This window comes from Arvicanthis niloticus, chromosome 29, assembly GCF_011762505.2.
Source record: "Arvicanthis niloticus isolate mArvNil1 chromosome 29, mArvNil1.pat.X, whole genome shotgun sequence".
In the NCBI taxonomy this organism is placed as follows: domain Eukaryota; kingdom Metazoa; phylum Chordata; class Mammalia; order Rodentia; family Muridae; genus Arvicanthis; species Arvicanthis niloticus.
In genome coordinates, this window is record NC_133437.1 from 7,268,122 (window position 1) to 7,295,797 (window position 27,676).

Below are 27,676 nucleotides of genomic sequence, written 5' to 3' on the forward strand. Positions count from 1 at the left end.
ATGCATATACACATAAACATACTCATATACATATATACTACACACATACATATCACATTTACACATAACACATACACATATACACCACACACACCTACACACACCACACACATGCATATACACACACCACACACATGCATATACACATAAACATACTCACACATACATATACACTACACACATACATATCACTATACACACAACACATACACATATACACCACACACACCTACACACATATACATACTCACACATATATATACACTATACACACATGCATATGTATACATATACATACGCATACATACATATACAGTATACATAAGTACACATCAAATACACACACATATACACACATATACACACACTGCACACATACACATACCACATACACAATATACATAAACATCATATACATACACATACGCACATACATAACACTCACATGCATATACACACACATACATACACACATATACTCACCATACATCCGTGCATATGCACACATATACACACTCATACATACATATATACATACCACACACACATACACACCACATACATGCCCAACACATACTCATACTCACACACACATACTTACACACTGCACTCACATACACACATGTACACACTCATCTGCACGCATATACATACTCATACATGCACAACACACATATTCACACATACATATACACTACACACATATACACATGTGTATGCATATGCACACATATACATACTCACATACACACCACAAATACACACACACCACATACACATTTTCACACATATAGATAAAACACACATATATATCACACACACACACATATACACACACATACACACACCACACATACCACATACATATACACACACACACACATACACACACCACACATACCACATACACAGATACACACACACACACAAGCATAATCAGGATCCAACCTGGGGTCTACAGCATACTGATACAGTCATTTCATGTCCAACCAGCATGTGGGTGAACATGGGCTAGGCCAGTATCTGAAGCACTGTATGTGCTGTCTGTTTCTGAGTGTCAGGCTTTCCAAGTCATCCTGGAGCAGCGGTCCTCAGCCTTCCTAACGCTGTGACCCTTTAACACAGTTCCTCATGCTGTGTTGACCCCAACCTTAAAGGTATTTTTGTTGATATTCATAGCTGCAACTTTGCTACTGTTATAAGTGGAATGTAAATACCTTTGGAGATAGAGGTTTGACAAGGGAATCATGACCCACCGGTAGAGAACCTGTCTCATAGAAGGAATGATCCTAAAGCAATCAACCTCAAAAACAATTTACATCAGTCGCCCAGGAACATAACTTATGAGGTTCCAAAAAGGAAGAGTTTCCAGAGGTAAACACTGGGACAGGTTAGTGAGATAAAAACCTGTAACTGTACTGCTTGGGGGACATAGTAGTAACCAGGAGCTCTGCCTCCCAGCTCTGACGTGTAAGAAAATGTGGACACCATGCATGTGGTGGGGTCTGTTTGTCCTCACTCCTCCTGTGTGCTCTTTATCAGCTAGACTGAGAGTTCTGGTTTCCATCAGTTCATCGTTATAATCATGTTTTAGCCCAGCATTAGAATGTGATGCTATGGACTGGAGAGATGGCTCAGAGGTTAAGAGCACTGGCTACTCTTCCAGAGGTCCTGAGTTTAATTCCCAGCAACCACTTGGTGGCTCACAACCATCTGTAATGGGATCTGATGTCCTCTTCTGGTGTGTCTGAAGATAGCTACAGTGTACTCACATAAACTAGAATATGATGCTACACTTTCCTCTTTGGTGGCAATTGTTCCCTCCCAGCTCTGCTTCCATTCTTTCCTGGCAGTTTAATTTCCTGTTTCCTATTGTAGAGCAATAGCCACTGACCAGGGTCAAATTAAAATTCTCTTGTCACATCTACAATAATTTGAGCCATTTTCTTGGTAAGGTGAGTCTAGATTTCTAATGTCCCAGTGCTCAGAACCAAAACCAAATGAGTCATTTAGTATCTGGCTTCTTTTAAAGTGCATTCTAACATCTAAATACGGGAAGATTTTGAGGACTGGTTGACAGAGGAATCAGGAGAGTTAAAGATCTACTAAAAACAGAAATATTACAAAGAGAGTGAGCCAGGTGTGTGACCGGAGCCTGGGCAGGATAGAAAAAGAAAGAACCTGTAGATAATGTAGACATGGCTGGCGATGGCCTTGGGTGTGCTACGTCATATGATATTACAGATAGGCGTGGCAGCATGGCGTACAGGAGGAGTCCATCTCATCTATTCATGTGACAGGAAGTCACACGAGTCACACTGCTCAGACACTTGAGAGCATAGAGCTGACACTTGAGCAGGCTTTGGTGTGGCCTGTTGCCTGATAAATGTAGAAGCAGTTTCATGCCAGATACCATCCTGATAACACCATAGTTGCCACGCTGACCACCAAGGAGCTCTCTCTACCCACCACCTAACCAGGACTCGAAGCCTCATCATTACAAGGTAACTAATGGACCCATGTTCAGAAGAGCTAGGAATCTGAGAGACCGTTTTATTTTCACTGGACTGATATAGGCCACACTAATTGCTAAATATTTTGGCTGTCAGCCATGGTTACATCTGAATGGCTGTGATAAAATATTTAAACCATAGAATGTGAGCGTGATGCTTAATTCCAAACAAATTTTAATAGCAATATATGAATTACATTAAGCCAATGTAAAAAAAAAAACCTGCAGAAATTATTGAAATAAGAATGATGTTAATTATAATTAGTGAAAAATTTTAGGATAATAGAAACAGAAAAACAGTATAAAGGAAGTTGTTACAATGTAGTAACTGAATGGCTAAAATAACATAAATTCGAGGAAGCCCTACCAGTGAGTCCTGAGATCTAGTGTGTAGCATGTAAGTAGTGTATACCATAGTGTCATATACTTTGAGGTTACTAAGAATAAACCTCAGAAGTTCTCACCACAGAAACATTAATATTTGAGATGATGAATATAGTAGTTAGCTTGATTTAATTATTTGACAATTTATTCATAAATCACATCTCGTGTATATGAAAATAGAAACTATTTAATCAAAATAAAATACAATCATAAAGTGGCCTTGTTACAGCTTTAGTTAGTTATTGATAAACTAATCTACTTTGTGTAATGATATGTAGCATTATTTCAGAAGTGAACAGCAAGTTACCACCAAATCAATATGTGTGAGGCACTCTTAAAATTACATAATTAAAAATCTATGTGAATTTATGCAAATAGGACATATGTGTGCCCTTCCCCCAGGCCTGAGCAGGCCTGCAAAGTCATTTACCACAATAGACCAAGCAACAGTAGGACCTAGGAGATACATTGCATTACCAGCCTTGGCGCCTTGGAGCCTGCTACCTGAGCTAAGAAGAATGGACTGCCTGCTGAGCTAGCCTTGACACCTTCAGGACTGCTATCTCCTTGCCCAGCCCCTGGGCTGGACTGAGAAGAGACTCTGGGGGGTGGGGCTTCCCCTTTATATGTGAAAGCAAATTATTAAACTTGGAGCCTCGATCAGAGAACTTTGTCTTGGCTTCATCTCTTCCCGCCCGTTTCCTTGTTCTCAGCCTCTCTTACAGGTGAACCCGGTTCAGCTGTTGCTGCTGGCAGCAACATATATGCACACATAGAATGGGGTCAGAGAGGCAATGATGCAATGACAGGATCAGTTGTGTTAAATAAAAAACAGTAGAAAAATTTGAACTACTGTAACACAAATGTTACAGTGTGTGAGTTTGTATGTATGTATACATATGAATACACATGTACATTATACACATTCATACACATGCCTAAACTCACATATATACACAGTTTGGTGTGTGTGTTGTTTGTGCATGTGAGTGTGTGTGTGTGTGTGCATGTGCATGCATGAGTGTGTATCCAGCTAGTACAATAATTTTATCAATTATCTTGGGTCAAAAACAACAAAAGATAATTTTAATGTAATTCATAACTTGCAGAAGATTTCTTGACAATTACATTTTTGCTTTAGGATGGATTACTGGAAGGGGCTCAAAAACTTAGAATATGATTTCAAAACAAGCAATCATATGTTTGGATATCCAAAAGAGCATTTCTCCCCAGAGCTCCCAGGGAATAAATTACCCACCAAAGAGTACACATGGAAGAACCCATGGCTCCAGATGCATATGTAGCAGAGGATGGTCTTATCTGGCATCAATGGGAGGAGAGGCCCTTGGTCCTGTGAAGGCTCAATGCCCCAGTGTAGGGGAATGGCAGGAGACGGAGGTGGGCGTGGGTTGGTGGATGGGGGAGCATCCTCATAAAAGCTGGGGGAGTGGGAGGGGATAGGGGGTTTCTTGAGGGGGAGGGAAACAGGAAAAGGGGATAATATCTGAAATGAAAATAAAGAAAATATGCAATAAAAAAATAAAAAGAAAAGAAAAATTATGTGGACTTAAGGATTTTTCTCTGTTGTTAAATTACAGATTTATAGATCGTGTACCTGGCTCTTATCTAAGTCACATCTATAACTTGTTAAGTTGTAGTCTGGACTGACAACAACGTGAGCTCATGTTATGACTCATTTCTTTAGGAAGACAATTATTTCTTGTCATTGTCATCATTGTTTTTATTTAAACAGGATCTGACAATGTTTCCCTGACTGGCCTGGAACTCACTATATAGATCAGGCTGGTCTTAAACTTCAAGAGATCTGCCTGCCCAGATCTGCCTCCCGCATGCCACAATGAAAGCATGCGCTGCTACTATGTCTATCCTAAAGGAAGGCAATTTTTAATGAATTATGATGAGCAACTTAAATAACTGTCATAGATCATATGATCATACTAAATACACTATAACATACATCTTGATACACTATCCCCATCAGTACGTTGTGATAATGTACTACATTACCTGTGATAATGACGATAGCAAAGGCTGACAACCCAGTGTCGTCCTTTCCCCTCACAATCTGTGCTCCACCTTGAGGGTCTGTGAGAAACACGTAGAAGAATTCCTGCCCCTCGGGCTCATCATCATCCAGAATCTGAACTGCGATTTTACGTTCTCTTTCCCCATTGACGAACATGAGGGTGAGCATTTGTTCTTCGAAGTCTTCTTCTTCCGTCGCCCACGTTAGGTTGCCAACTCCATGGACATTCTGAAAGGGCCACATGCTGGGCTCCTTCTGAGCGCATCTTCCACCAAAAGTCTTCACCGTTATGCTGACATTGCCTGTGGACCCAGCGGTCCTCTGGATAATGATGTCTGCGGTACTGGGCGTGTTATTCTTCGTTTCCTCTGACACATACACAATGGGGGGTCTGAGACCCAGCGTTCCATAGACTGCAGCATGAGCAGTTCCCGGGACCAAGTCGGGCTTCTCAGATACGGCACTGTGAGCAGTGACAAGATTCTCAGGGATGGCAGACACACCCGTTGTCTCTGTGACAGGGGCAAACACCTCCGTGGTGTATGGAATGGTGGTTATCTTGCTTTCATTAAGGTGAGTGGTGGAACCAGTTTCCATGGCAAGGAGAGTGCTGTTAACTGCCACAGTCCCTGCTGTCACTGGGTCAGAGACAGCTACTGCAGTCGGGTCATCATTGTCCAGTATGGTGACCACTGCGGCACTGAGATCTGGATTTAGACGAGGTCTCCAACTCACACCCGCCTTTCCTGGTCCCCTAGTTTCTACTAAAGTAAGATTAATGTAAAATGTTTCTTCTGTTTCAGGAAGCTGATCATTAATAATGATTATTTCAAAATCAACCTCAGCTTGGAATCTTTGAAAAAAAATTTCCCCCTTCTGAACAGGTTCAAAGTCCTCCCGAGGCTTGGCGCTTCCTGCAGTTGTCTTGTAGGAGACTTTAATCAGGTCACCATGAAACCCAAACAGTCTTTGCACACATATTCGGATTGTCTGTGCATCCTCTGACACTGTGATGTTTCTTGAGCTAGGGGAAAACTGGAAGACTCCCATGGGTTCAATTTCAGCAGTAGTGAAACCTGATCTGGAAAAAAGTTAAAACATATGGACTGAATTTAACATGACCATACCATTGTAGAGTAATTTCTTTCAATACTTAAAATGTAAGAATCATGTTAGAAATACCATGTTCTCTCATACTCCATAAAACACACTCATAAGGAAAAGCATGAGAACCACACAAGCAGAGGCTGCAGCAGCAGTGGCAGGGCCTAGCACAGCTCAGAGAAAGTGCAAGTCTGGGATCTGATACCCTGTCACACCGGAGTGGTGGTCCGACAGACTGAAATAGGTGGGTGTGTGGCCAGGACAGAAAGACAAGAACACCCATGATACTCTGAGTGTTGGCCTTCTCTCATGGCTGCCAAGCTGAGCTATTCTTTTGTACTTTGAGCCAAATCCTTGTGTCTTCCAGCTCTCAGCATGGAAACTACACTCTCACAAAAATCTAACTAAAACTTAAATGTGACTTAGAAACTTCACTTGCTGAAAACTTTATCCTTACCTCTTACCTATGTATCTTCATTAATAGTTACATCTGAACTTATATCTAGTGATATACTAGTCTACTCCTGACCATGGGAAATTTATAAATAAATATGATTATATTTATATATTGTATGATAAACTTATAAATTACATATACTTGCGTGATGTTTTAGCAGATACCTCAAGTCTATCTGTCTCCACTGAGAAGCACACAAATATAGTTAAGAGTTGAGACAGAGCTGGGCGGTGGTGGTGCACGCCTTTAATCCCAGCACTTGGGAGGCAGAGGCAGGCGGATTTCTGAGTTCGAGGCCAGCCTGGTCTACAGAGTGAGTTCCAGGACAGCCAGGACTACACAGAGAAAACCAAAAAACCAAAAAAAAAAAAAAAAAAAAAAAAAGAGTTGAGACAGTGACTGGAGAGCCAGAGATCCAATACTGATTTGGAGTGTGATACTGGGTTCATCACATAATCTGTCTGTCCTGATTAGTCATCTGTCAACCTGATACAAGCCAGAGTTGCTGGGAAAGAGGAACCTCAGTGGAGAAAATGCCTCCATCAGATTGTCTATGGGGCATTTTCCTGACTGATGATTGATGACGGAGGTTCCAGCTCACTGGCAGCAGTGCAACTCCTGCCCCAGTGATCCAGGGTCGTATACGAAAGCAAGCTGAGTAAGCCATGAAGAGCAAGCAAGGAATCAGCATTCTTCCAGTGTCTGCATCAGCTCCGGCCTCCACATTCCTGCCTTGTTCTCCCTCTGTGGTGGGGTGTGATGCGAAAATTGTAGTATAAAATAAACTTATTTCATCACAGTGACAGAAACCTCACTTAGAATACCACCCACCAGCTACCTGCTCCATTTATAAGATGAGACATGCGACGCTAAGTACACAGTTGGTACTAGAGGTAGCAGCGTGGGGCAGGCTTACAGCAGTGTCTGGTTTAGGGGACGCATTATAAACCTATCTGTTATTAATGTTGTGGTTAAATAGATTATACCTAAATGCAGCTGACTTTCTCCTGCTTGGGATGGGATTGGCAAGAGTAATAGCGATGGACTAGTGTGTGTTCAGAACGGTTACATACATGTTTGTGCATGGAGGAATGGTTATCTGTTCTTTGGACAGATATTATTTCAAGAGGGATATAGCAAAGCATATTTGACTGCACAGTAATCCCAAAATCTGTATAAACAATTATTGCAGATAAATGACAATGCTAAATATGATTGAGCTGAAAGGAACAACTGATTTTTAACAAGTAATGACATTCACTAACTGTGGTGCTTTATGCATAGTTTTGATGATTTGGGAAATGTACGTCTGCAGCTCTTTCTCAGAGGACAGTCTCTTGAAAACCTGAGGGAGTGTCATTAGGGAAGCTGTGAGCCCAGGCGTCCACTCTGGGGCTGGAGATCACAGTGTGCTCTCCCAATGGTAGAGAACGTGGGCCTCTACTGACAGCTCTCCCACTCTGTCTCTGGGATGCAAGCTAAGAGCTGCTCCACAGGCGTCCCAGGGCCACTGTTTGGTTTCACTGACACATTGCAAATGATCCCCTTATCAAGGGTTCTTAACCTACATAATGCTGCCACCACTAATACGGGTCCGAATTCTTGCAGTGACTCCAAACCATGAAATCATTGCTACTTCATAACTTTAAGTGTGCTACTGTTGTGAACTGTCATATAGATATCTGATATGCAGGCGACCGGATACGTGCGAACCCTGTGAAAAGGTTCTTCAACCCCCAGGGTTCTCGACCCACGGGTTGCGGACCACTGCCTCCGATGGTGAACTTTCCCTTGCCATACCTAAGCTGAGCTCCACCAGCAGCTCTGCTCCTCAGGCCTGACAGATGAAGGACAAACGCCTCTGGCCGGCCAGGGCTGGGAAACATCCGCAGCAGGACTGCCTTCCTCTGTTCTCCATGCACAAAAGAAAGGCTCCCTGGAGAAAGAATGATAGAGGAAGTAGGTTACCACGTCTTGTTTCAGTTTGTTTAAATTCTATTCTATATGCATCGGTGTTTTGCCTTCCTGTATGCCCATGCATCTTATGTGTGCAGTGTCTGGGGAGGGCAGACAGAGCATAGGATCCCCTGGGACCAGAGTCACAGAAGGTTGTGAGCCACCTTGTGGATGCTGGTTATGGAACCCTGATCCTCTGGAAGAGCAGCCAGTGCTCTTAACTGCTGAGCCATCTCTCCAGCCTACTTGCACTTCTTAAACGGGAATGTATTGCTAAAACTCATGCGGAAGTGACCTCTTTCCTAAAATTTGATTTGGTTCCAAAAAGATAAGATGTTAAATAACAGGAACAAGAAACAAATACATTTATAGACATCTCCAGAGACCACACAGCCCCCTTTTTTTTTACTTCCTGCTTACTCCCCTCCCTCTCCTTCCTCTCCCCTCCCACCCTCAACCCTCCCCTTCCCCTTGTCTCGGCTTTTCCCTTTTCCTCCCTCTACTCAACTCCCAAATGTAGCAACGGGAAGAGAATGGCTAGCATGATGTTAGGCAAACTTCCTGCAAATTTGGTGCTGACCTGTGCTAGCGTTTTTTAACAGCAGGGCATCACAGGAATTTAGAGAAAATATCATAATATATGTATTTTATTTTAGGTTGGAAGAAAATGGGATGGATAAAGTGGATTGCAACTGTTAAGTGCAGTCCATTAGTTTAGGGATTATATTTATTATTCATTGCACTTAAAAGTTAATATAAAAGAGAAAATGAATAATCTAATTTTCTGAAGACATGTTCCTACTGTATGCAAATTCTTTTATTTTTTTTAATCAAGTTAGTCACATACAAACATATAGAAGAACACTCCTCCATTGTTGCTAAGATTGTAAGCCGGTACAATCACACTGGAACATCAGTCAGGCGGTTCCTCAGAAAATTGGACATAGCATTACCTGAGGACCCAGCTATACCACTCCTGGGCATATACCCAGAAGATGCTCCAACATATAACAAGGACATATGTTCCACTATGTTCATAGCAGCCTTATTTACAATAGCCAGAAGCTGAAAAGAACCCTGATGTCCTTCAACAAAGGAATGGATACAGAAAATGTGGTACATTTACACAATGGAGTATACTCAGCTATTAAAAACAATTCATGAAATTCTTAGGCAAATGGATAGAACTAGAGAATATCATCCTGAGTGAGGTAACACAGTCACAAAAGAACACACATAGTATGCACTCACTGATAAGCGGATATTACCTCAAAAGCTCTCAATACCCAAGATACAACTTTCAGACCACATGAAGCTCATGAAGAAGGAAGGCCAAAGTTGGGATGCTTCAGTCCTTCTTAGAAGGAGTAACAAAATACTCAAGGGAGGACATATGGAGACAAAATGTGGAGCACAGACTGAAGGAGGGGTCATCCGGAGACTGCCCCACCTGGGGATCCATCCCATGTGTAGTCACCAAATTCAGACACTATTGTGGATGCTAGGAAGTGCACACTGACAGGATCCTGATATAGCTGTCTCCTGAGAGGCTCTGCCAGAGCCTGACGTATACAGAGGTGGATGTTTGCAGCTAACCATTGAACTAATCACAGGGTCCCCAACGGAGGAGTTAGAGGGAGGACTGAAGGAGCTGAAGGGGTTTGCAGCCCCATGGGGAGAGTGACAATACAACCAACCAGAATTTCCAGGGTCTAAACAGCCAGCCTGGGAAAACACATGGAGAGACTCATGGCTTCAGCTGTATATGTAGTGGAGGATGGCCTTGTCAGGCTTTGGTCCCATGAAGGCAGGATACTCCAGTGTGGGGCAGTTCAAGAGCAGGGAGTTGGGAGTGGGTGGATGGGTGGGGGTACACCCTCATAGAAGCAGGGGGAGGGGAATGGGATAAGGGGTTTCTGGGAGGGAAATGGGGAAAGAGGATAACATCTAAAGTGTAAATATATAAAATATAGAAGAAAAAAGATTCCTACATGTAGACTGTGATTAATTACACCTAAACAGATATATCACCAAAAAGATAGAAGAAGAATAATGTGAGTGTGGTAAAGGGGGGCAGAATGCAGATAAGAAGGATAATAAAAGTTCTTAAACTTAGGGGACAAGGCAAGAAGAACGTAACAACCAGAGCAGCCAATACATTAGCTCCAGGACCCTGTGCAGTGGCTGTGAAATGCTGCACCCGAGGCAAGTCTGGTGCCAAGGGGGCACGAAATGAAGGAGCACACAAATCCTCTCTACACTGAGGGTGCCCTGCCATGGGGCTGACCTAACAGGGGTGTCGTGTTTGGTGCCTTCGTTCTATTCTCATTGTCTAAAGTTATCATCCAGTATCCCAGCTAATGCAACCTAGGACAACAGCATCATCCCACGCTCATAGAGGGAACGTGGATCTCGGCTCTTACATCAGAATCATGAGACTTACGTGTTGCAGAAACACTTGCCAGGGAAGCACTGCAAATATGCAGGATTGCACAAATTCTGCGACAGAGGTGAGTAGCTGGTCACAACGGTCTTTAAGGGAGACTGGTGTGAGCTCTGTACACCATGGTCGAGGTCACACCACCCAACCAACACCCACACCTTATTTGTCCTTAAAGGGCCACTGACATAAATTTAAAGATCAAGTACGTGAAGCGACTGTTGCCGTCAGAAATGCAGAACATGTAACCGGCACAAAGCACAACGCTGCGTTGCTTTATTGCTGTGCCGGCTGAATGAGATACTGAAAACTTCTTTGAACGAATTCTTAAGGATTGACAGAGCTGTTGGCTTAGTCATTATTTTTGCGTGGCATATAAAGATTTCAATCTGATTGAAAATTTCCTCTCCTCCTCACCAAGTAGCCTGTATCATCACGGTTACGCAGGGGAGCACCGCTTTCAATCTGGGAACACTGAATTAGGACTCTCACGCTCAAGTAGAGAGGAGGGATAGCCTTGGGTGGCATCAATTGCACACCTCCATATTCTACAGGCTGGACCAGAGGAGCTATGACTCACCCAGGGTTGGTGTCATGTTGCCGATGACAATAGACTCAGGGATTTCTGAGCCAGGAGCGTATCCCATGGTCCAGGCCACAGAAAGCCTGCCGTATGTGCCTCTCCTGGAGACTATGACTTGGCTTGTGCCGGCCGTGATGTCCGTGAGTTGGAAAGCAGTGGATTCGAATCCAACCTGAGGAAAGACATGCTTAGAGGACATGCGCCCCGGTGAAGCTCTCCTGCCCTCTGAAGACTGAGTAACACTAACGCCATTTTAGATTTTACAATTTATTCCCCCAGATGAGATACATTCAGAGGAGAAATACTTAACAACTCATATTTGAAATTTCAATCTGTTCTGCACTTCAGATGATAGTTTTAAGCTTTCTTTTAAAAAGTAATCATTTGAATTGTAAAATATACAAAAATAAATGTAATAATAACTAAATAAAAGCAAAAGAGTTTAAATTATGTTGCTTTAAAATCTATAGTGACTATGTGTCTTTCATTTATTCATTAATATTAATTAATAAATGTATCCTTCAGGCAAGGTTCCATGTATTGTAGACTGGCTAGTAACATTCCAGACAGCCAAGGATGGCCTTGATTTTCCAATTTTCCTGCCTCAGCCTCCAGAGTGCTGGATTAGCAGGCATGAAGCATCATGCCCCAGGATGACAGGCATGAAGCATCATGCCCCAGGATGACAGGCATGAAGCACCATGTCCCAGGATGACAGGCATGAAGCACCATGTCCCAGGATGACAGGCATGAAGCACCATGCCCCAGGATGACAGGCATGAAGCACCATGCCCCAGGATGACAGGCATGAAGCACCATGCCCCAGGATGACAGGCATGAAGCACCATGCCCCAGGATGACAGGCATGAAGCACCATGTCCCAGGATGACAGGCATGAAGCACCATGTCCCAGGATGACAGGCATGAAGCACCATGCCCCAGGATGACAGGCATGAAGCACCATGCCCCAGGATGACAGGCATGAAGCACCATGCCCCAGGATGACAGGCATGAAGCACCATGCCCCAGGATGACAGGCATGAAGCACCATGCCCCAGGATGACAGGCATGAAGCACCATGCCCCAGGATGACAGGCATGAAGCACCATGTCCCAGGATGACAGGCATGAAGCACCATGCCCCAGGATGACAGGCATGAAGCACCATGTCCCAGGATGACAGACATGAAGCACCATGTCCCAGGATGACAGGCATGAAGCACCATGCCCCAGGATGACAGGCATGAAGCACCATGCCCCAGGATGACAGGCATGAAGCACCATGTCCAATTCTTGGATAGCATTTCAGTGTCCTTGCTCACTGGGGATCTTTTAGAACCGGATCTGTCTAGACTGAAATTCACCTCTCACGGATTTAACCTGATTCCTTCCTTCCTCATCAAAGCAGACCCTCGGTTAAGTCTTTCAGTTCTTTCATTAAATTAGACATTTGGGGTATGCTCAGAAAGCTTAAAAATGGGTTTTTTGTTTTGTTTTGTTCTTTTTCTATGATTTTGTGTGATGGGTAACTCTTCCAGGTATGTGATTTGTAGCTGAAATTAGTTCTACTCGGTGGTTTAGAATAAAGCCTGATTCCCAGTCTCATCTGAGTGAACAGCTCAGGTTATGTCTCCCACTCTCAGCAAATGGAAATCTGGCCTGCCACTGAACCAGTAGTTATAGATTAAGACATATGTCCCTTTTAAAATTCTGATGGGGTACATCTGGAAACCTGGTTTTCTGAGGGATACTTCACTTCTGAAGCTCTCAAAAGCCAAAGAGCAACTGGCAACTTTAGGACATTTCTTCTCTTTTTGGAACCAGGGTCTTACCATAGCCTTGGGCCTGGAGCTCACTGTACTGACTGAGCTGGTCACACAGAGATGGCGCCATTCATCCTGAACACTGGGGTGAAAGGCATGCGCTGGGTCTATCGGCCTTGTTTTGAATGTTTGTGGACTCCACTTTAGGGACAGAACAAATTCATTCCCTGTGGAGGAGACTCCAGGACGGAGCTACTGAAGAGCCTGTGCTAATGGCCTGCACTGGTCCAGGCCCACATTTCTGTGCAACCACTGCTCCATGCTAACTAACCCCTGCTAGACCAGGCTGGAACTCATTGCTGGGGCGAATTGTGGACAGGGTTAGGCCTCGGACCAGCTTGAAAAACACCTGCTGTGCCAACAGCAATTTCTTTTTTCCTGTAAAGGATCCAAAAGGAAAGGGTTTTGTTGTTGGTTTTTATTTTACTTGTTTGGGTTGTGTCAGCCTATGAAGTAACTGGGAATAATTTTTTTAACTTAGATGCAGACTCAGGTTAGTTAGAACAGCCATCAGCACGTATCTACATCAACACAGAGTTTCTGTGGCAAACTGAAGCCCAGGTATAAAGATAAACCTGAATATGGTTAGGAAGTGAAAAGTATAAAATGTTCCATTATAATTTTACCTATTTAGCATCAAATGCTTCAGTATTAAAGATTTTACACTCACACTTAGGAATCTTTGGCTTTAGTTGGCTACTCCTTTAAAAAGGACCTTATATGCTAGACCTTACATTCCACCGGTTCAAAATAAAATCTGTTAGCACTTCAGCTAAGCTCCGTCCTCCCTACAGTTACCTGGCAACAGCCAGGTATGCCTGACTCACTATAAAGGGGCTGTTCGCCCCCTCCACCCTCTCTTGCTCTCCTGCCTTCCTGCTCTCCCTCTGTCCTCTCTTACCTTCCCCCTCTCTCCATGGTGCTCATGGCTGGCCTCCCCTCCCCTCCTCACACTCCTCCTCCTCCCTCTCTCTCCCCTTCTCTGTCTCTATTACCCTCTCAACTCCCTTCCCCAGGCCCTGAATAAACTCTATCCTATGCTATACCATCATAGTGTGGTTGGTCCCTCAGGGGGAAGGGTCTCAGCATGGGTCCTCAAAGGCACCCCCTTCCCCCACTGGACTACATATCCAACAAACATATTTCTTTTCTCCCTATCTTTTTATAAACACAACACTTTCAACAAGCTGAAAAAAAAAGCAAATAAATTTTCTAACTAATATTTAAAATTGAAAAATTATTTTTATATAACAAGTCCTTCAATATTCATGGGACTATTTAAATTTGGAAAAAGTAGTTAATCTTAAAAACAGAACAAAACAAACAAAAATCCCCAGTCTTGTGTCAGTTTTTGTCCTTGGTGGGTCAACCACCCTCCAATGTTGGGCAGCACCAACTGGACTTGATAGGTTTTTACATTGTAAAAAGAGGGTAAGGAATTGAGTGCCATGGAGGGAGGGGCACTGGTCTTGGAGGAGTTTATGGGGAAGAGAACGGGCTGAACAAGACCAAAATCCACTGCATTCAACTCACAGAGGATGAAAACCAAAGCACATTCTTAAAAATAAAGTCTTTGTTCGTGGTCTGTGCTGTCACCAGAAACCATGAGGAAGCCCATGATCTGAGCTCCAGATGACTAGAAAGAGCAAGGAGACTACTTTGGCAGTGACATCGATGGCTGCAGACACACAACTGAGAAAAACTGAGAAAGAGGGGCACAGAAAGCTTCTGAGATGAGGCCTACTCACACCTGAAGCACCCCATATCCGCAGTAAAACGTAACAGCCTAGAAAGGAAGCTATTAAAGAGAACGCTTAAAAATCTGACCTAGGGCTCCCTGCACATGTAGCAGAGGTGCATCTTGGTTTTCATGTTAGTCCTTAACAACTGGAGCAGGGGTTATTCCTAAAGCTGCTGCCTGTATGTGGGCTATGTTCTGCTAGCTGGCCTGCTTTGTCAAGCCTCAGAGAAAGAGGATGTGCCTAGTGTCACACAGACTTAATGTGCCAGGCTAGGGGGATACCCAGGGGGGACCCACCTGCTCAGAGGAGATTGGAGATGGGGGGGATTGAGGAAGGGGTGAAAAAAGGGGAACAATGAAAGGGGATATAAAGTGAGTGAGTTAACAAAAAAAAAGAAAAGTAAAATAAAACAAAAATTGTGATACGGATACTGAGGTGCGGGGCTCTCCAAAGTTGATGATGTGATGAGAGAAGAACTCAGTTTTCTTTAGGGGGATAGTTACTGGGACACTGACAATGCTCGAGAGAGTGGAGAGTTATAAGGGCAATACAAATCTGGCTTGTTTGTTGTTGTTGTTGTTGTTGTTGGGGGCGGGGGAAGAGTCACAAGGGCAAGGAGGCAGATGCGAAAGGCCTGGGAGGTGAGTACAAGGTGAAATGCCCCCAAAACACTCAATAAAAATACTTTGAATTTAAATGAATAAATTCTTGACGACCTTAGAGCTTCCTGTTAGTGCTGTCCTCTTGTGGTTGACTGGGAGAACTACACCCAGGGCCGGTTACCTGCGAATTGGCAGCTTCCTCAGGAACAGAGAGAACAGCATGCTTTGCTTCCTGGAGAATTGTTGGTATTCCAAAAAAGGGTCCGCTCAGAAGCCTTGCTGACACCAACTGCAGGGTGAAATTAGAGCCTGGTGACAGGAAAACCTGTAAACAAACAGTTAAGTAATCTTCAGAGTAAAATAGAGACATGTGACCTAGGTCACAGCACAGACTTTAAGTTCTTTTAGTAGAGGACAGATGAGACAGTTTCATCTGTCCCAGCTTTTCCCCAGCCTTTAAAAGAAAGGCCCCAGGTTTTAGAGGGTGGAGTGCATGGCTGTAGTTGAAGAGAACACAGACAGGAATTTACGACCTTTCCTTGGATGCTGAAGTAGTCTAAAGAACTATGAGAACCACAGGAGACGTCGTCACAGAGCCCAGGAGATGGAAAAAACGAGAGGGGCGTGAGGGTAACCCAGGGAATCCCACTTCAGCGCTCTTTGCTAAGCAGGAGCTGCGGATTCTAACCCACTCAGAGGGACCGTGACGTGGGTGACTCTGTTAACTCAGGACTTTGGCAAATAAAGATCATTAGCACGTGTGTTGGATTACTAATGCCAAAGTTTAGCAAACCGGGAAATTGTGAGCTTACAAATTGCTATCACACTAGAATTATCTGAAACTCACAGTATGTCTTCTCATTGAGAAACACAGCTACTGCTAATGGTTGGCCCCCTAACTCCGTTCCAAACAAAGAATATTCCTTTAAAAAGTGTGCATGTTTGTGGAGCCCAAAACAATCGTGTCTGCTTGTGAAACATGTCCTTTGGCAACAACGAACTTCAGCCCACCCTTGACCATGAACACACAAAGTACACACACGGTCGTCACAAACACATGATGTGAGCAAAGAACAGGTTTCATTCTCTCAAGATGGTACTCTCTGAACAGAACTTTTAGGTCAATGCCAAGCAAGCAGATCACAACACTGTAACACTACTGTAAGTTCCTTCAAATGCACCTGACCTTGCCCAGATGTCCCATCACCGTGCAGGCCAACTAACATCTGCATAGCTAATGATTTTTCCCAATTTCATAAACAATGAAGGATCAAATACAACTCCAAAGTACCAAGTCATTAGACCCTTCTTGCCTAGGACCTCTTCTGATAGCCTATTCAGTGTAACAAACTCCCAAAGGCAACTGGTATTAAAGTTGAACAAGAATCATCTTACAGTGTATGTATGTATGTGTGTGTGTGTGTGTGTGTGTATATACACATATACATATATATACACATATATACATATATATACATATATACATACATGTATATATATACACATATATATAATTACCTTCAGTGAGTATTTGTGTATAATAAAAATAATTTATGGGTAGACTGAAGAGCACTGCCTACTCTTCTAAAGGACTCAGGTTCAATTCCCAGCATCCATATGCAGCTCACAACTGTCTATAACTGCAGTCCCAGGGGATCTGATAACCTCATCTGATCTCTGGGCGCCAGTATAACACGTAGTTCACAGACATACCTTTAGGTGAAACACACATATACATAGAAACAAATAAATAAATAATTCAAAACCAAATTACTTATGATCCTATCGTATCCGTGTGCATCTATTGCCAGTGCATGTCCATGTGTGTTTGATATTGGCTGTTACTGGATGGTTTCTTATGTCAGGTGTCTTAACTATGACAAGCACCATGACCAAAAGCAACACAGGGAGGAAACGGCTTAATTCAGCTTACAACTCTCAGGTCATGGCAGGAACTCAAGTCAGGGACCGTCAGGCAGGCCATGGAGGGGTGCTGCACACTGGCTTGCTTCTCATGGTTTGCTTAGCCTGATTCCTTATACAACAGCCCAGGGACAGAGCTGTCCACAGTGAGTTGAGCTTTCTTTTATAGATCACCAATCAAAACAAACAAAACCCAAAACAAACAGACTTGCCTATAGGCTAATCTTATAGAGAGACATTTCTCAAGTAAAGGTCCCATTTCCCGAATGACTCTAGCTTGTGTCAAATAGACAAAAAACAGTCAGGCAGGGAACTTCTTTTGCACAGACAGAAAGCACATAGCAGTAGCGACTGAGTCCCACTCATTTTTCATTACTGAGTTTCTTAGAGTAACCCGTGTGGTATACGTGCTTAATAATTGATCCGTGCAGAAAAGTCCATCTTTTTCTACATTCTAGCTTGCACTCCTCTCAAACCAGACCAAGTCGTTCAGTGTGTCCATGAGCTCACCGTCAGTCTGTGTCCATGAAAGAATGCACTTGCAGGAACAGCCCACAAGCCAGTGCAAGGTCCTGGCGTTAGACCAACATTAAGGATGCTTTTAGCTTTTAGAGTCTGATGGAAGCTTCCCCTGTTCACAGACCCACTGAAAGAGCAGATGCCACCTCCCAAATGATCAAACATCTAAGTGCCTTTGCTGATTCTCTGGAGTGTATTTGTCTAAAGTGCTCACATTCACCCAGAAACATAGAGCAGAGAGAAGTTTGTGGAAATTCTTGTAATGAAAACCAAATTTTAAAGGAAAATGCATTTATTATAAGCACTGAGGGTGAATGGAGGAAGGCGGCCGTTGAAAATGTCCTATTTTTGGTTCATGTGTATGTAAACCTTGGCTCCAAACACTTACCTGGAAGATAAAACCCCAGTGACTAAGGTGGGATCATAAGCTGCACACCTCGGGACATGTGTGACACAGGAGTTCATCTATGTTGATAAAAAAGCAAGCACAAGCCATAGCACTGCATTCCCAGGTGGCTTTCGTGTCACATGTGGAATGCAACGTGGTATGAAGAGTCCCACAAAGTTTGAAATATGCCAATGAAGGCTGTGACCACATGCAGAAAATAAAAAACTTCATGCACACATCTGCTCGTAAGATTACACTAACCTTTACTAAAAAGTTATAAAGGCAATTATAATATATTCAAAGATATTAAGAAACACATAGATAATAATCCAACTATGGTCTAAAGGAAACCAAATTATACTACAGGTTGTACCATTAAGATTTCTATGTGACATGAAAAAAAAAAAATGATCATTGACTTTCCGACTCTTCCATGGGCCAGGAGAAACAAACTGGTGGCTATGTAGGTCAGGTTCACTTGTTCCTATAATATGTATTATAAAGGTTTTTTTTCTATACATAGCCTGAGAGCAGTTCTGTACTATAAATACTGCCTGATAAAAATAACAAGTGTACATTTCTCTATGGCAAACCTTAGTAGTCAGCAACCACAATACTACAAAATGATAAAAAAAATATATTCATTAAAAAGTTAAGGCAATGACATTTAGTGTTTACCAGAAGACTGCGACTTGAATATGGTCAGAGGGTGATGGTATGGATATACAGAATAGGCATTTTATATTCATAATTATTGCTTAGTGTTTTGAGAACTTCATGTGTGTTTTGATCAAATCACCGTCTACTCCCTCTCTTCCAACTCATATTTTCCTTTATCACATTTCCCTCCCAACTTTATGTCGTCTTTATAAGTCTATGAGTCCACTAGGCACTGCCTGCATGTGCATGCTGGAGCACCATCCACTGGAGCACGGACAGCCTATCAATGAGTGTTGCCTGCATGTGCATGCTGGAGCACCATGCACTGGAGCACGGACAGCCTATCAGAGGTCACAACTCTGCAGCCTATCACAGGTCACAATTCTAAAGAAACTGACCTTTCCTATTCCAGTAACCATCAGTTATCAATAACTCCTTGTCTATGGTGAGGCTTTATAAGTGCCCCCCACTACGTTGGGATTTTGACTGGTAGATCTTGTGCAGGTTTGGGGCATACAATCAGAGTTGCTGTGATTTCATGTGTAGAATGACTGTCATATGCAGAAAACATTGTTTCACAACCATCTTCCACTACCTCTGACTCTTGTAATCATTCTGCCTCGTCTTATGCAATGACCCCTGGGCCCTACAGCAAGGGAATCTGATAGAGATATGTTGTTTACAGTTTCCTCTGAGATTGAAACATTCACTCCTATAGGGAAGCACCTTAAGGAAGCAAATGAGCTTCAGGAAGTCCCCGAAACTGACCAACTTCATTAGGGCCCTTCCTCACAAGAGTAGACAAGCCAAGCTGCAGAGAAGACGGAGCCCAGAGCAGCTACCTGGAAGAAGCAAAACCAACTGAGTTGCCTGCAAGAGGTTCAGACCAACATTCACTTAGAAAGGACTCTCTTACATCTGCTGAGCTGCCTAAAGGCTGTGTGTGATTCTGCAAGTTCCCAACTTTTGTGCACTTGTCACTCATGCTGGGGAGGGCTTTGGTGATGGAAAGTCATTTGTTATTTCTACTCCTATGAGTAACCCCTCACCTGTTAACTAATGCACATCTCATTTCCCCATATTTTCATTATGTCTTCCAATACAGATTTTTTTTAGACATAAGGCATAGATTTTAGAAATCGACAAATTAGTCATACTTGAATCAGTTTCCCACAGGTCTGCAAAAATGTCAGAACAACTGTGATAGCAATGCCTTATTAAATAAAAGACTCAATTTTCTTGCTTTCACTAAACACCAACAAAACTAAGACCTACATGTACGAAAGATTAAAAAGTTTCACAGTAAGTACACAGTCTTGTAATGGGTTTGCTTTTCATCATTTAAAGGGGCCTTGTTGCCACTGATCATAAGTTTATATGAAACACAGATGGCATGAAAAATAATATCTACATTTCCCCACTAGTGTCTTATGGTCTTTCCACCACCTTCTGGCATCTGCATAACTCACTCTAAAAGTTATTGTTTTCAAAAATATAAAAGATCAGACATGCATCAATTAAAATGTATCTCTGTGTTCAATGAAAGCTTTCCTGTTCACCAATCCTTGCATGACCAATGACGGGATCTACAGTGGAAGACAGGCCAGGTTATCTATGGTGCTTCAATACTGCTCCAACCTCCCCAAGGCTGGACATGTCCATACTCGTTCTGGACAGTTCTCCAAGTAAGGCTCTTTAAGAAAGTGACACGTTTTTGCCTCTCTATCCTAGACTTTGCTTAGCTAACACAGGCAGATGAGCTTGACTAACTGAAAACATCACTCAAGTGCTTTAGAGCCACTGAACTGATGTGGATGCTCCCCAGGGGATTCAGAACTCTACTCTTTGTCACTCTTGCACTGCAACTGTCCCCTCCGCCATGACCTTGATGTGCCTCTCTGGTTTCCCAATGCAAGTTTTAGATTTCTCTCAAGCTCCTAACCTAGGTACTTTCTGGGCAGATTTCTTAGCCATAAAATACAAAAACCATGAAGTGCTATGTTAATCAGCTGAATGAGCACCTCTCATATAACAGAGGAATGCATACTGTCCTTGTGACAGTTCACAAGGTTGCTCAAGTCACTTCTGGTGGATTTAGACAGAAAAGACTGCTGGGGTCTTCTAGCAGTCTGAGGTCTAGCCTTGTGTGTGGGTGGGGGTGTGTGCATGTCTCACAGGAAATCTATGCACAATTCTTTTTTTTAAAATATTACTTTAGTTTGTGCCAGGGCATTTCTATGTAGCCCTAGCTAGTCTGGAACTCACTATGTAGATCACACTGGCGTCAAACTAGCAGAGATCTACATGCCTTTGCCTCTCAAAGGCTTTATTATGTTTCTTTACATGGGATGGAGGGCATATGCTGCCACTGTTCCAGTGTGAAGGTCAAAAGACAAATTATGACGTTGGTTCTCTCTTCCCACCATGTATATCACTGGGATTCAGTTCAGGTCATCTGGGTGACAAGTGTCCTTATTCTGTGAACCATCTTACCCATCCCACGTACAGGTGTTCTCATCTTGGTTACACCAAATGCCAGCAGCATGGTTTGCTATGCCTCCTCCTCACCATCTCAGACAGTCACAGTCAGTTCCAATGTTACAAATCTCTAAGTACAGAAGAAAAGCTATCAGGCTGTTTGTAGCCATCCACATCCCAGGGAACATGCATCAGTTCTCAATGCACTGACCATTGATCTGTCTAAGTACTTAATGAGCACCAACCAGAATCTGGGGGTGATGGTTTCTATATGTTTGGTGCGAGGAGTGGCACTATTAGAAGGTGTGGCCTTGTTGGAGTAGTCTGTCACAATATGTGTGTGGCCTTTAAGACCTTCATCCTAGCTGCCCAGAAGCCAGTATTCTGCTAGCAGCCTTCAGATGAAGGTGTAGCTCTGCCTGCACCATGCCTGCCTGGATGCTGCCATGTTCCTGCCTTGATGATAATGGACTGAACCTCTGAACCAGTAAGCCAGCCCCAATTAAATGTTGTCCTTATAAGAGTTGCCTTGGTCTTGGTGTCTGTTCACAGTAGTAATACCCTAACTAAGACACTGGGTGAAAATCTATTATTTCCAAATAAAAACCTGGTTATCCATCACTCCAGACTCACCAATGTATTACCAATAATTATATGCATTTTGTAAATTTGTCTTATAGGTTACCTTTATATACCAAAATATGCCTTCCAGCATCTGATTGTGAGATGCACAAAGGGTCTCCCAAAGGTGTTTTGCTAGAATTCTCAGAAACTTGAAGTGCTACACACCTGACTCTTTAAGGGCACCAAGCCTACTTGATATCTGGCACCATCTTTGATCACCAGCTGTCTCTCTTCATTTTCAGTATCCACGGGGTCTTCTTTATTATCAGACAGGATTTGAACTCTGACAGCCACAGCACCAAACACACCAGCAAGCCGGGTGACATTAATTTGGATGGATCTAACAAGGTTCTGCCCAATCAGTACTGACTGCCGGTCTGACAACAGGGCAAACACACCATGTGGGTCATCATTGGCAGACACAGAGAACCTCGCGGTGCATTTTCCCAGGTCCAGTTCTGCACCTCCCTCTACAGAAACAAGCTGGACGGCATATTCTTCCTCTATCTCAGGGACGTCATCTGGCAGCAAATGGATATCAAAACTTGCTTCACTCTCTCCATCAGCAATGGTGAAATTCCCTCGTGTGGAAACAAAGTCTCCTGTGATGTCAAACTCACTGCTTAGCTCCCAGTGCACCTGGGATGAAAGGAAGAAAAGCGGCAGTTCTGTAACTCAGTGTGTGTGAAGAGAAACCTCCCGACTATACTTCTTCTGGGGCGTGCAGAAAAGAAACATAAGATACATGTTTTAACATTCAGACACATTTGTAAGTATATACTAGTATATGCAGTGACTCCTTTCTTATACAGTCTGAAGGACAGGGTACCTTTTAATCTTATTATTTACTGGCTTCTGAAGTAAGAGCATGACTTGAAAGGATGGAGAAGCAAGTAAGCTTTAAAGTGCCAGTTCCGTACATATACATCAGTTTGTGAACCATACAAAGTATTTCAGTGCCAAAAATATGTATATGGTACATCCCAACTCACTCCTGCACATCACCCAGAGAACTCCACACCACACGGTAGATACTTGTACACCCATGTGTTGCTTCATTCACCATAGCAAAGAATTAAAATCAACCAAGTTGTCCTTAACGAGTGGATGATATATATATATATATATATATATATATATATATATATGTGTGTGTGTGTGTGTGTGTGTGTGTGTACACACACACACACACACACACACACATGTACAAATACTATTAAGCTCTAAAGGAAATGAAGTTAAAAATTTTGCTGGAAAGTAGATGAACTTAGGATGTATAATATCAATTGAAGCCACACAGCTCAGGAAGAAAAAAATAACACATGTTTTTCTCTGATATATGGAATCTAGGCATAATATATGCATAGATGTTAACAAGTATGCGTGTGCCTACAGTGTCACATGAAGAAAACAAAACAAGAAATGCTAAGGACTGGGGGTGGGGGGGGGCGAGGGAAGAGAAAATGCAGGCCACTGTCACCAACTGTGAAAGAGGAAAAGGAATGAATTGTTTCCAATTCTGATTGTGGTTCTTGTCATCATTGTTTGCTTGGGTAGTGGGTAAGTCACAAAATATATTTGATACTGAAAGTATAATATTTACATCATAGCCTTTATCTGGCTAATTTTGATGCAGGGTGTTTCTATTTACATGAACATTTAACATTAAAGTTTCTAAAAAATATCTTTCAAAGTAAGTATATAACTCAGTAATTATTTTGTTGGTTATTTATTCGAATGAAGATAATATCTGTAAAATACAAATACTTACTCATGCCACAAGTGCTGCTTCCAGTTTCTGAACTTTTAGATGAAAAAAAAAATACTAGCTAATCTTCAATTCAGAGGAGAAATGATGAGTTTAGGGGATTTTCACAAACTGAAACAAATGTTCGTTTGAACAGACAGACGAGCTTTATCTCTTAGCCAACGCGCCAGAACTCCCAAGAGCACCTTAAGCAGGCTACACCAACAAACACAGGCTGTGCTTTTTAGGAAGCATTTGCTTACATGGAAACATTCTGTGCGAAATAATGTCATGACAAATATAATAAGCGACTTGCAAATGTCACCAAGGGTTTAAGCAAGGAGGTTTCCTATTAGAGCCAACGAGAAAATACGAAGCATCTCAGCCCTCATGATGATGAAGGTGATGATGAAGGTGATGATGAAGGTGATGATGAAGGTGGTCAGCTCTGCCCACTGTGCCGACTTTAACTAAGAGTGCATGCCAGGGGCTGGTTCTTGTAACAGAACGCAAAGGTACAGAACCTCTTAGTTTCGCTGCAAACCCTAGCAACTTCAAGTCAGCGAAGTCTTTAACTAGAACATAAAGTTTCTCTGTTCCCCCAACCACATATGTGATGTGTGCAAACTGATACTCCTTCAGGAAAATCAAATAAAACACCATACCGTGATCTCTCCAGAGGCGCCTTTGGACCTTGTGACACGGAAGGATATGAGCATGGGTCCATGTGACGGTGGTGGCTCTGAGAACCTTTTCTTAGATAAAGACTCAGGAGCAAAATGAATGACTCCATTTGGATCCCCAAACTTCTGTATCTAACAAACATTAACAGGAAGTGAGTAGAGTAGCAAATAATCCTAACGAAAACACAACAACAGACTAACCTAGGGATAACCAGAAGAACTTTTCCATACAAGCAGTACTTACATACAATCTGCCAATCCAGTTGAGGGAAAACCCATCTTCCTTCTACACTGTCTAGCTCAAACCCATTCTTACCCTCCAAGATAGAAGCAATTAGGAAACTGTAACTTACAGAAGGTAAAGGGGTGGTTTGTTTCATGCCTGCATTTTTTTTAGTCACCCTATGCTTAATACATTCAGCCAGGTGGCTCCATTTAGACGCTTCCTATGATACAGAATGAAGACAAAAAAGACCCTGCGGCAATGGCTGTCACTTTTGGTGACAGGACCAAACAGAGGGCACTGTGTGCTCGGCGAGGCTTCCGGGACTGAGCATCACTCCCTGGCCTTGTGCCGCCTCGTTGTATGCATCAAATAGTCAAGGATGTGGCATTGACTTGTCTGGTGAAACACCACCCCAGATACATCTGTGAAGGCACTTGAGGATAGGACTAACTTTCAAATCAGCTGCTTCTAAATAAAACATATTAATTACCCTCAACAACGTGGACAGATTTCATCCAATCCACTAACTCTAAGGAGCAAAGACTACGCAGCTTTGAAAAGAAGGAAGATTGCATCTTAGAAGCCAGGCTTGGGTTTCCTGTCCCTGCCACAAGGAATACCAAGATCTCTGCAGTGTCTCTTCCCTGTTCCCTGACAAATGGTCAAGTTCCTCTCTCTCTGTCTCTCTCTCTCCCCCTCCCTTCCTCCCTCTTTCCCTTCCTCCCTTCTTCCCTCCTTCCTTCCTTCCCTCCTCCCTGTGTTATATATGCACATATGTGCTTGTGTGTGTACATGTTTATGCATGTGTGCACGTGAATGAATGCGCGCGCGTGCGTGTGTGTGTGTGTGTGTGTGTGTGTGTGTGTGTGTGTGTGTGTGTATGTATTTCCCTTTGGTTCTTTTTCTCAGGAAAACACTAACAGATCCAGACCCCAAACAACTCTATTTTTTTCAAATCAAAATATATGATTTCTCTTCACTGCTTTTAGAAGCTATTATATTTTCAGCCCTTCTGCTGGACTGGTCAATGCATATGAAAGGCACGGAACTCAGGTCAGACCCAAGTAAGCGAGAGCCTTCAGTCTGACTCATAGAAAGCTAATTTTTTTTAAAAAAAAAAAAAAATTATGACAAAATTCTGTTTACCATGACATTACAAATACCTCTTCTCTAGAAAAGTCAAATATTATCCACACATCAAATTTTCTCTAAGATTATAAAATAAGTACTTTAACATTTTTTAAATTTTAAATAAGAATCATTAATATCAAGACAATGGCTATGTAATTAATATAAAATGAGAATGTCTGATTCACAGGGATTATTAAGACTTCGTGTTATTGCTTGTTTTGAGTCAGGGTCTCTTGTACACCAGCTTGTCTCAAACTCATTATGTAGTTAACATACTCACTATGTAACTAACCCTGAATTTCTGATCCTCCTGCCTCCACCTCGTCTATGCTCGGATATGTTACAGGTGAATATTGCAGTGTTGTTCGGGGAACCCTGGGTTTCATGCATGATAGGCTAGCACTGTCTCAACTGAACCACACCCAGCCCCTTTTAGGTTTCAGCATTTTCTATTCAGCATTAGAACATCTGAAGCAATAGAAATAACTTTCTGATAAATCCGTTACACCTGAAATTTGTAGTGAATGTGTTCAGACTTACTGTTAGTGTAACAGCTTTGGCTCTGGGATCTAACTTAGCTTCTTTCGGAGACTTAAGATGAACAATGAAAGTCTCCTCGGCTTCAGTTCCTTCATGAGGACAAACTCTGAGGATGATGCTTCTCACACCACCTTCTCCGTCTCCAAACAAGACCGTGCCACTCACTGGATCTGCAAAATCTCCGTTTTGTGGCAGTAACGGTTCCTCAGAATTGGGCCCTCGTACCTCCCAGCTCACCTGCACAGCATATCAAATTTTAGTAGAGATCAATTTTAAGCATAGGATTTTTACAGTACATGCCCTATTAGAAAAAGTACACAAACATGAAACTATTCTAGGATACACCAGGCTAATTCCAGGTCCATCTGTGCCAAAATAATATTAGTAATAAAAAGATGAAAAAATAGTGCCTAGTCATTTGTGATCATTAGAGGGTAAAAAATTATATTTAAATATTCATATGTTACAAACATACAAACATTTGTAAAGTTATGAGTTCTACACTGTCCAGCCATGTGCTTGCATTCCAGCAATCAGACCATGGCAGAGTAAGACACTAAAACTGTGGAAATTCTGTGATGTGCATTTTTTTTTCAAAATATACTTGAATTCCCATTGTAAAATTGAGTGCAAGACTTCATACATTTGATCAGAAACTAATGTTTGGATTATAACAAGCTCAGCTTTAGGTTTCTATAACTCTAATGTGTACGGTTTTCATATCACGTGGAAGGAAAAGCCCTTCCTCCCTGTAGTGATAGCATCCCTGCAGTGATAGTGTTGCTCTCCCCCTCAGCAGCACTGGCCTCCCTCCCTCTGGAATCACCATGCCTCTTCTTTCTCTCTCCAGGCTTCCTCCCCCTTTCCTTCCCTTCCCAGCCTTCTCTCCTTAGATCCCAATAAGGCAGGAGCCCAGGACTCAGCTCAGTACCACTCCATCTGTACTTACAGCTCACGGTTTCAATGGCTCCCTACACACAAGCACCTGCCTTACCTTGTCATCCCTGGTCACCTGACAAGGAGTGTAGCTCAGCCTAGGTGAGCCCTCCATGGGCTTGTCTAGCAGGACGTCAGATTAACATGTGCAAAACAGAATTCTTAAATATTT

At 42.7% G+C, this 27,676-nt stretch overlaps 1 protein-coding gene across 1 annotated transcript in view; it reads right to left on the reverse strand.

The window, feature by feature from the left end:
- The window catches only part of Adgrv1 (adhesion G protein-coupled receptor V1), a 514,991-nt gene that overhangs the window by 308,719 nt on the left and 178,596 nt on the right, over positions 1–27,676 (reverse strand). The window contains exons 68-74 of the mRNA XM_076927075.1: positions 26,569–26,805; positions 24,654–24,803; positions 22,407–22,880; positions 15,831–15,974; positions 11,481–11,655; positions 8,305–8,440; positions 4,925–6,024 (exon numbers count right to left, since the gene is read on the reverse strand). Of these exons, the coding sequence (XP_076783190.1) occupies positions 4,925–6,024; positions 8,305–8,440; positions 11,481–11,655; positions 15,831–15,974; positions 22,407–22,880; positions 24,654–24,803; positions 26,569–26,805 (2,416 nt within the window). The remainder of the gene's footprint in view (positions 1–4,924; positions 6,025–8,304; positions 8,441–11,480; positions 11,656–15,830; positions 15,975–22,406; positions 22,881–24,653; positions 24,804–26,568; positions 26,806–27,676) is intronic.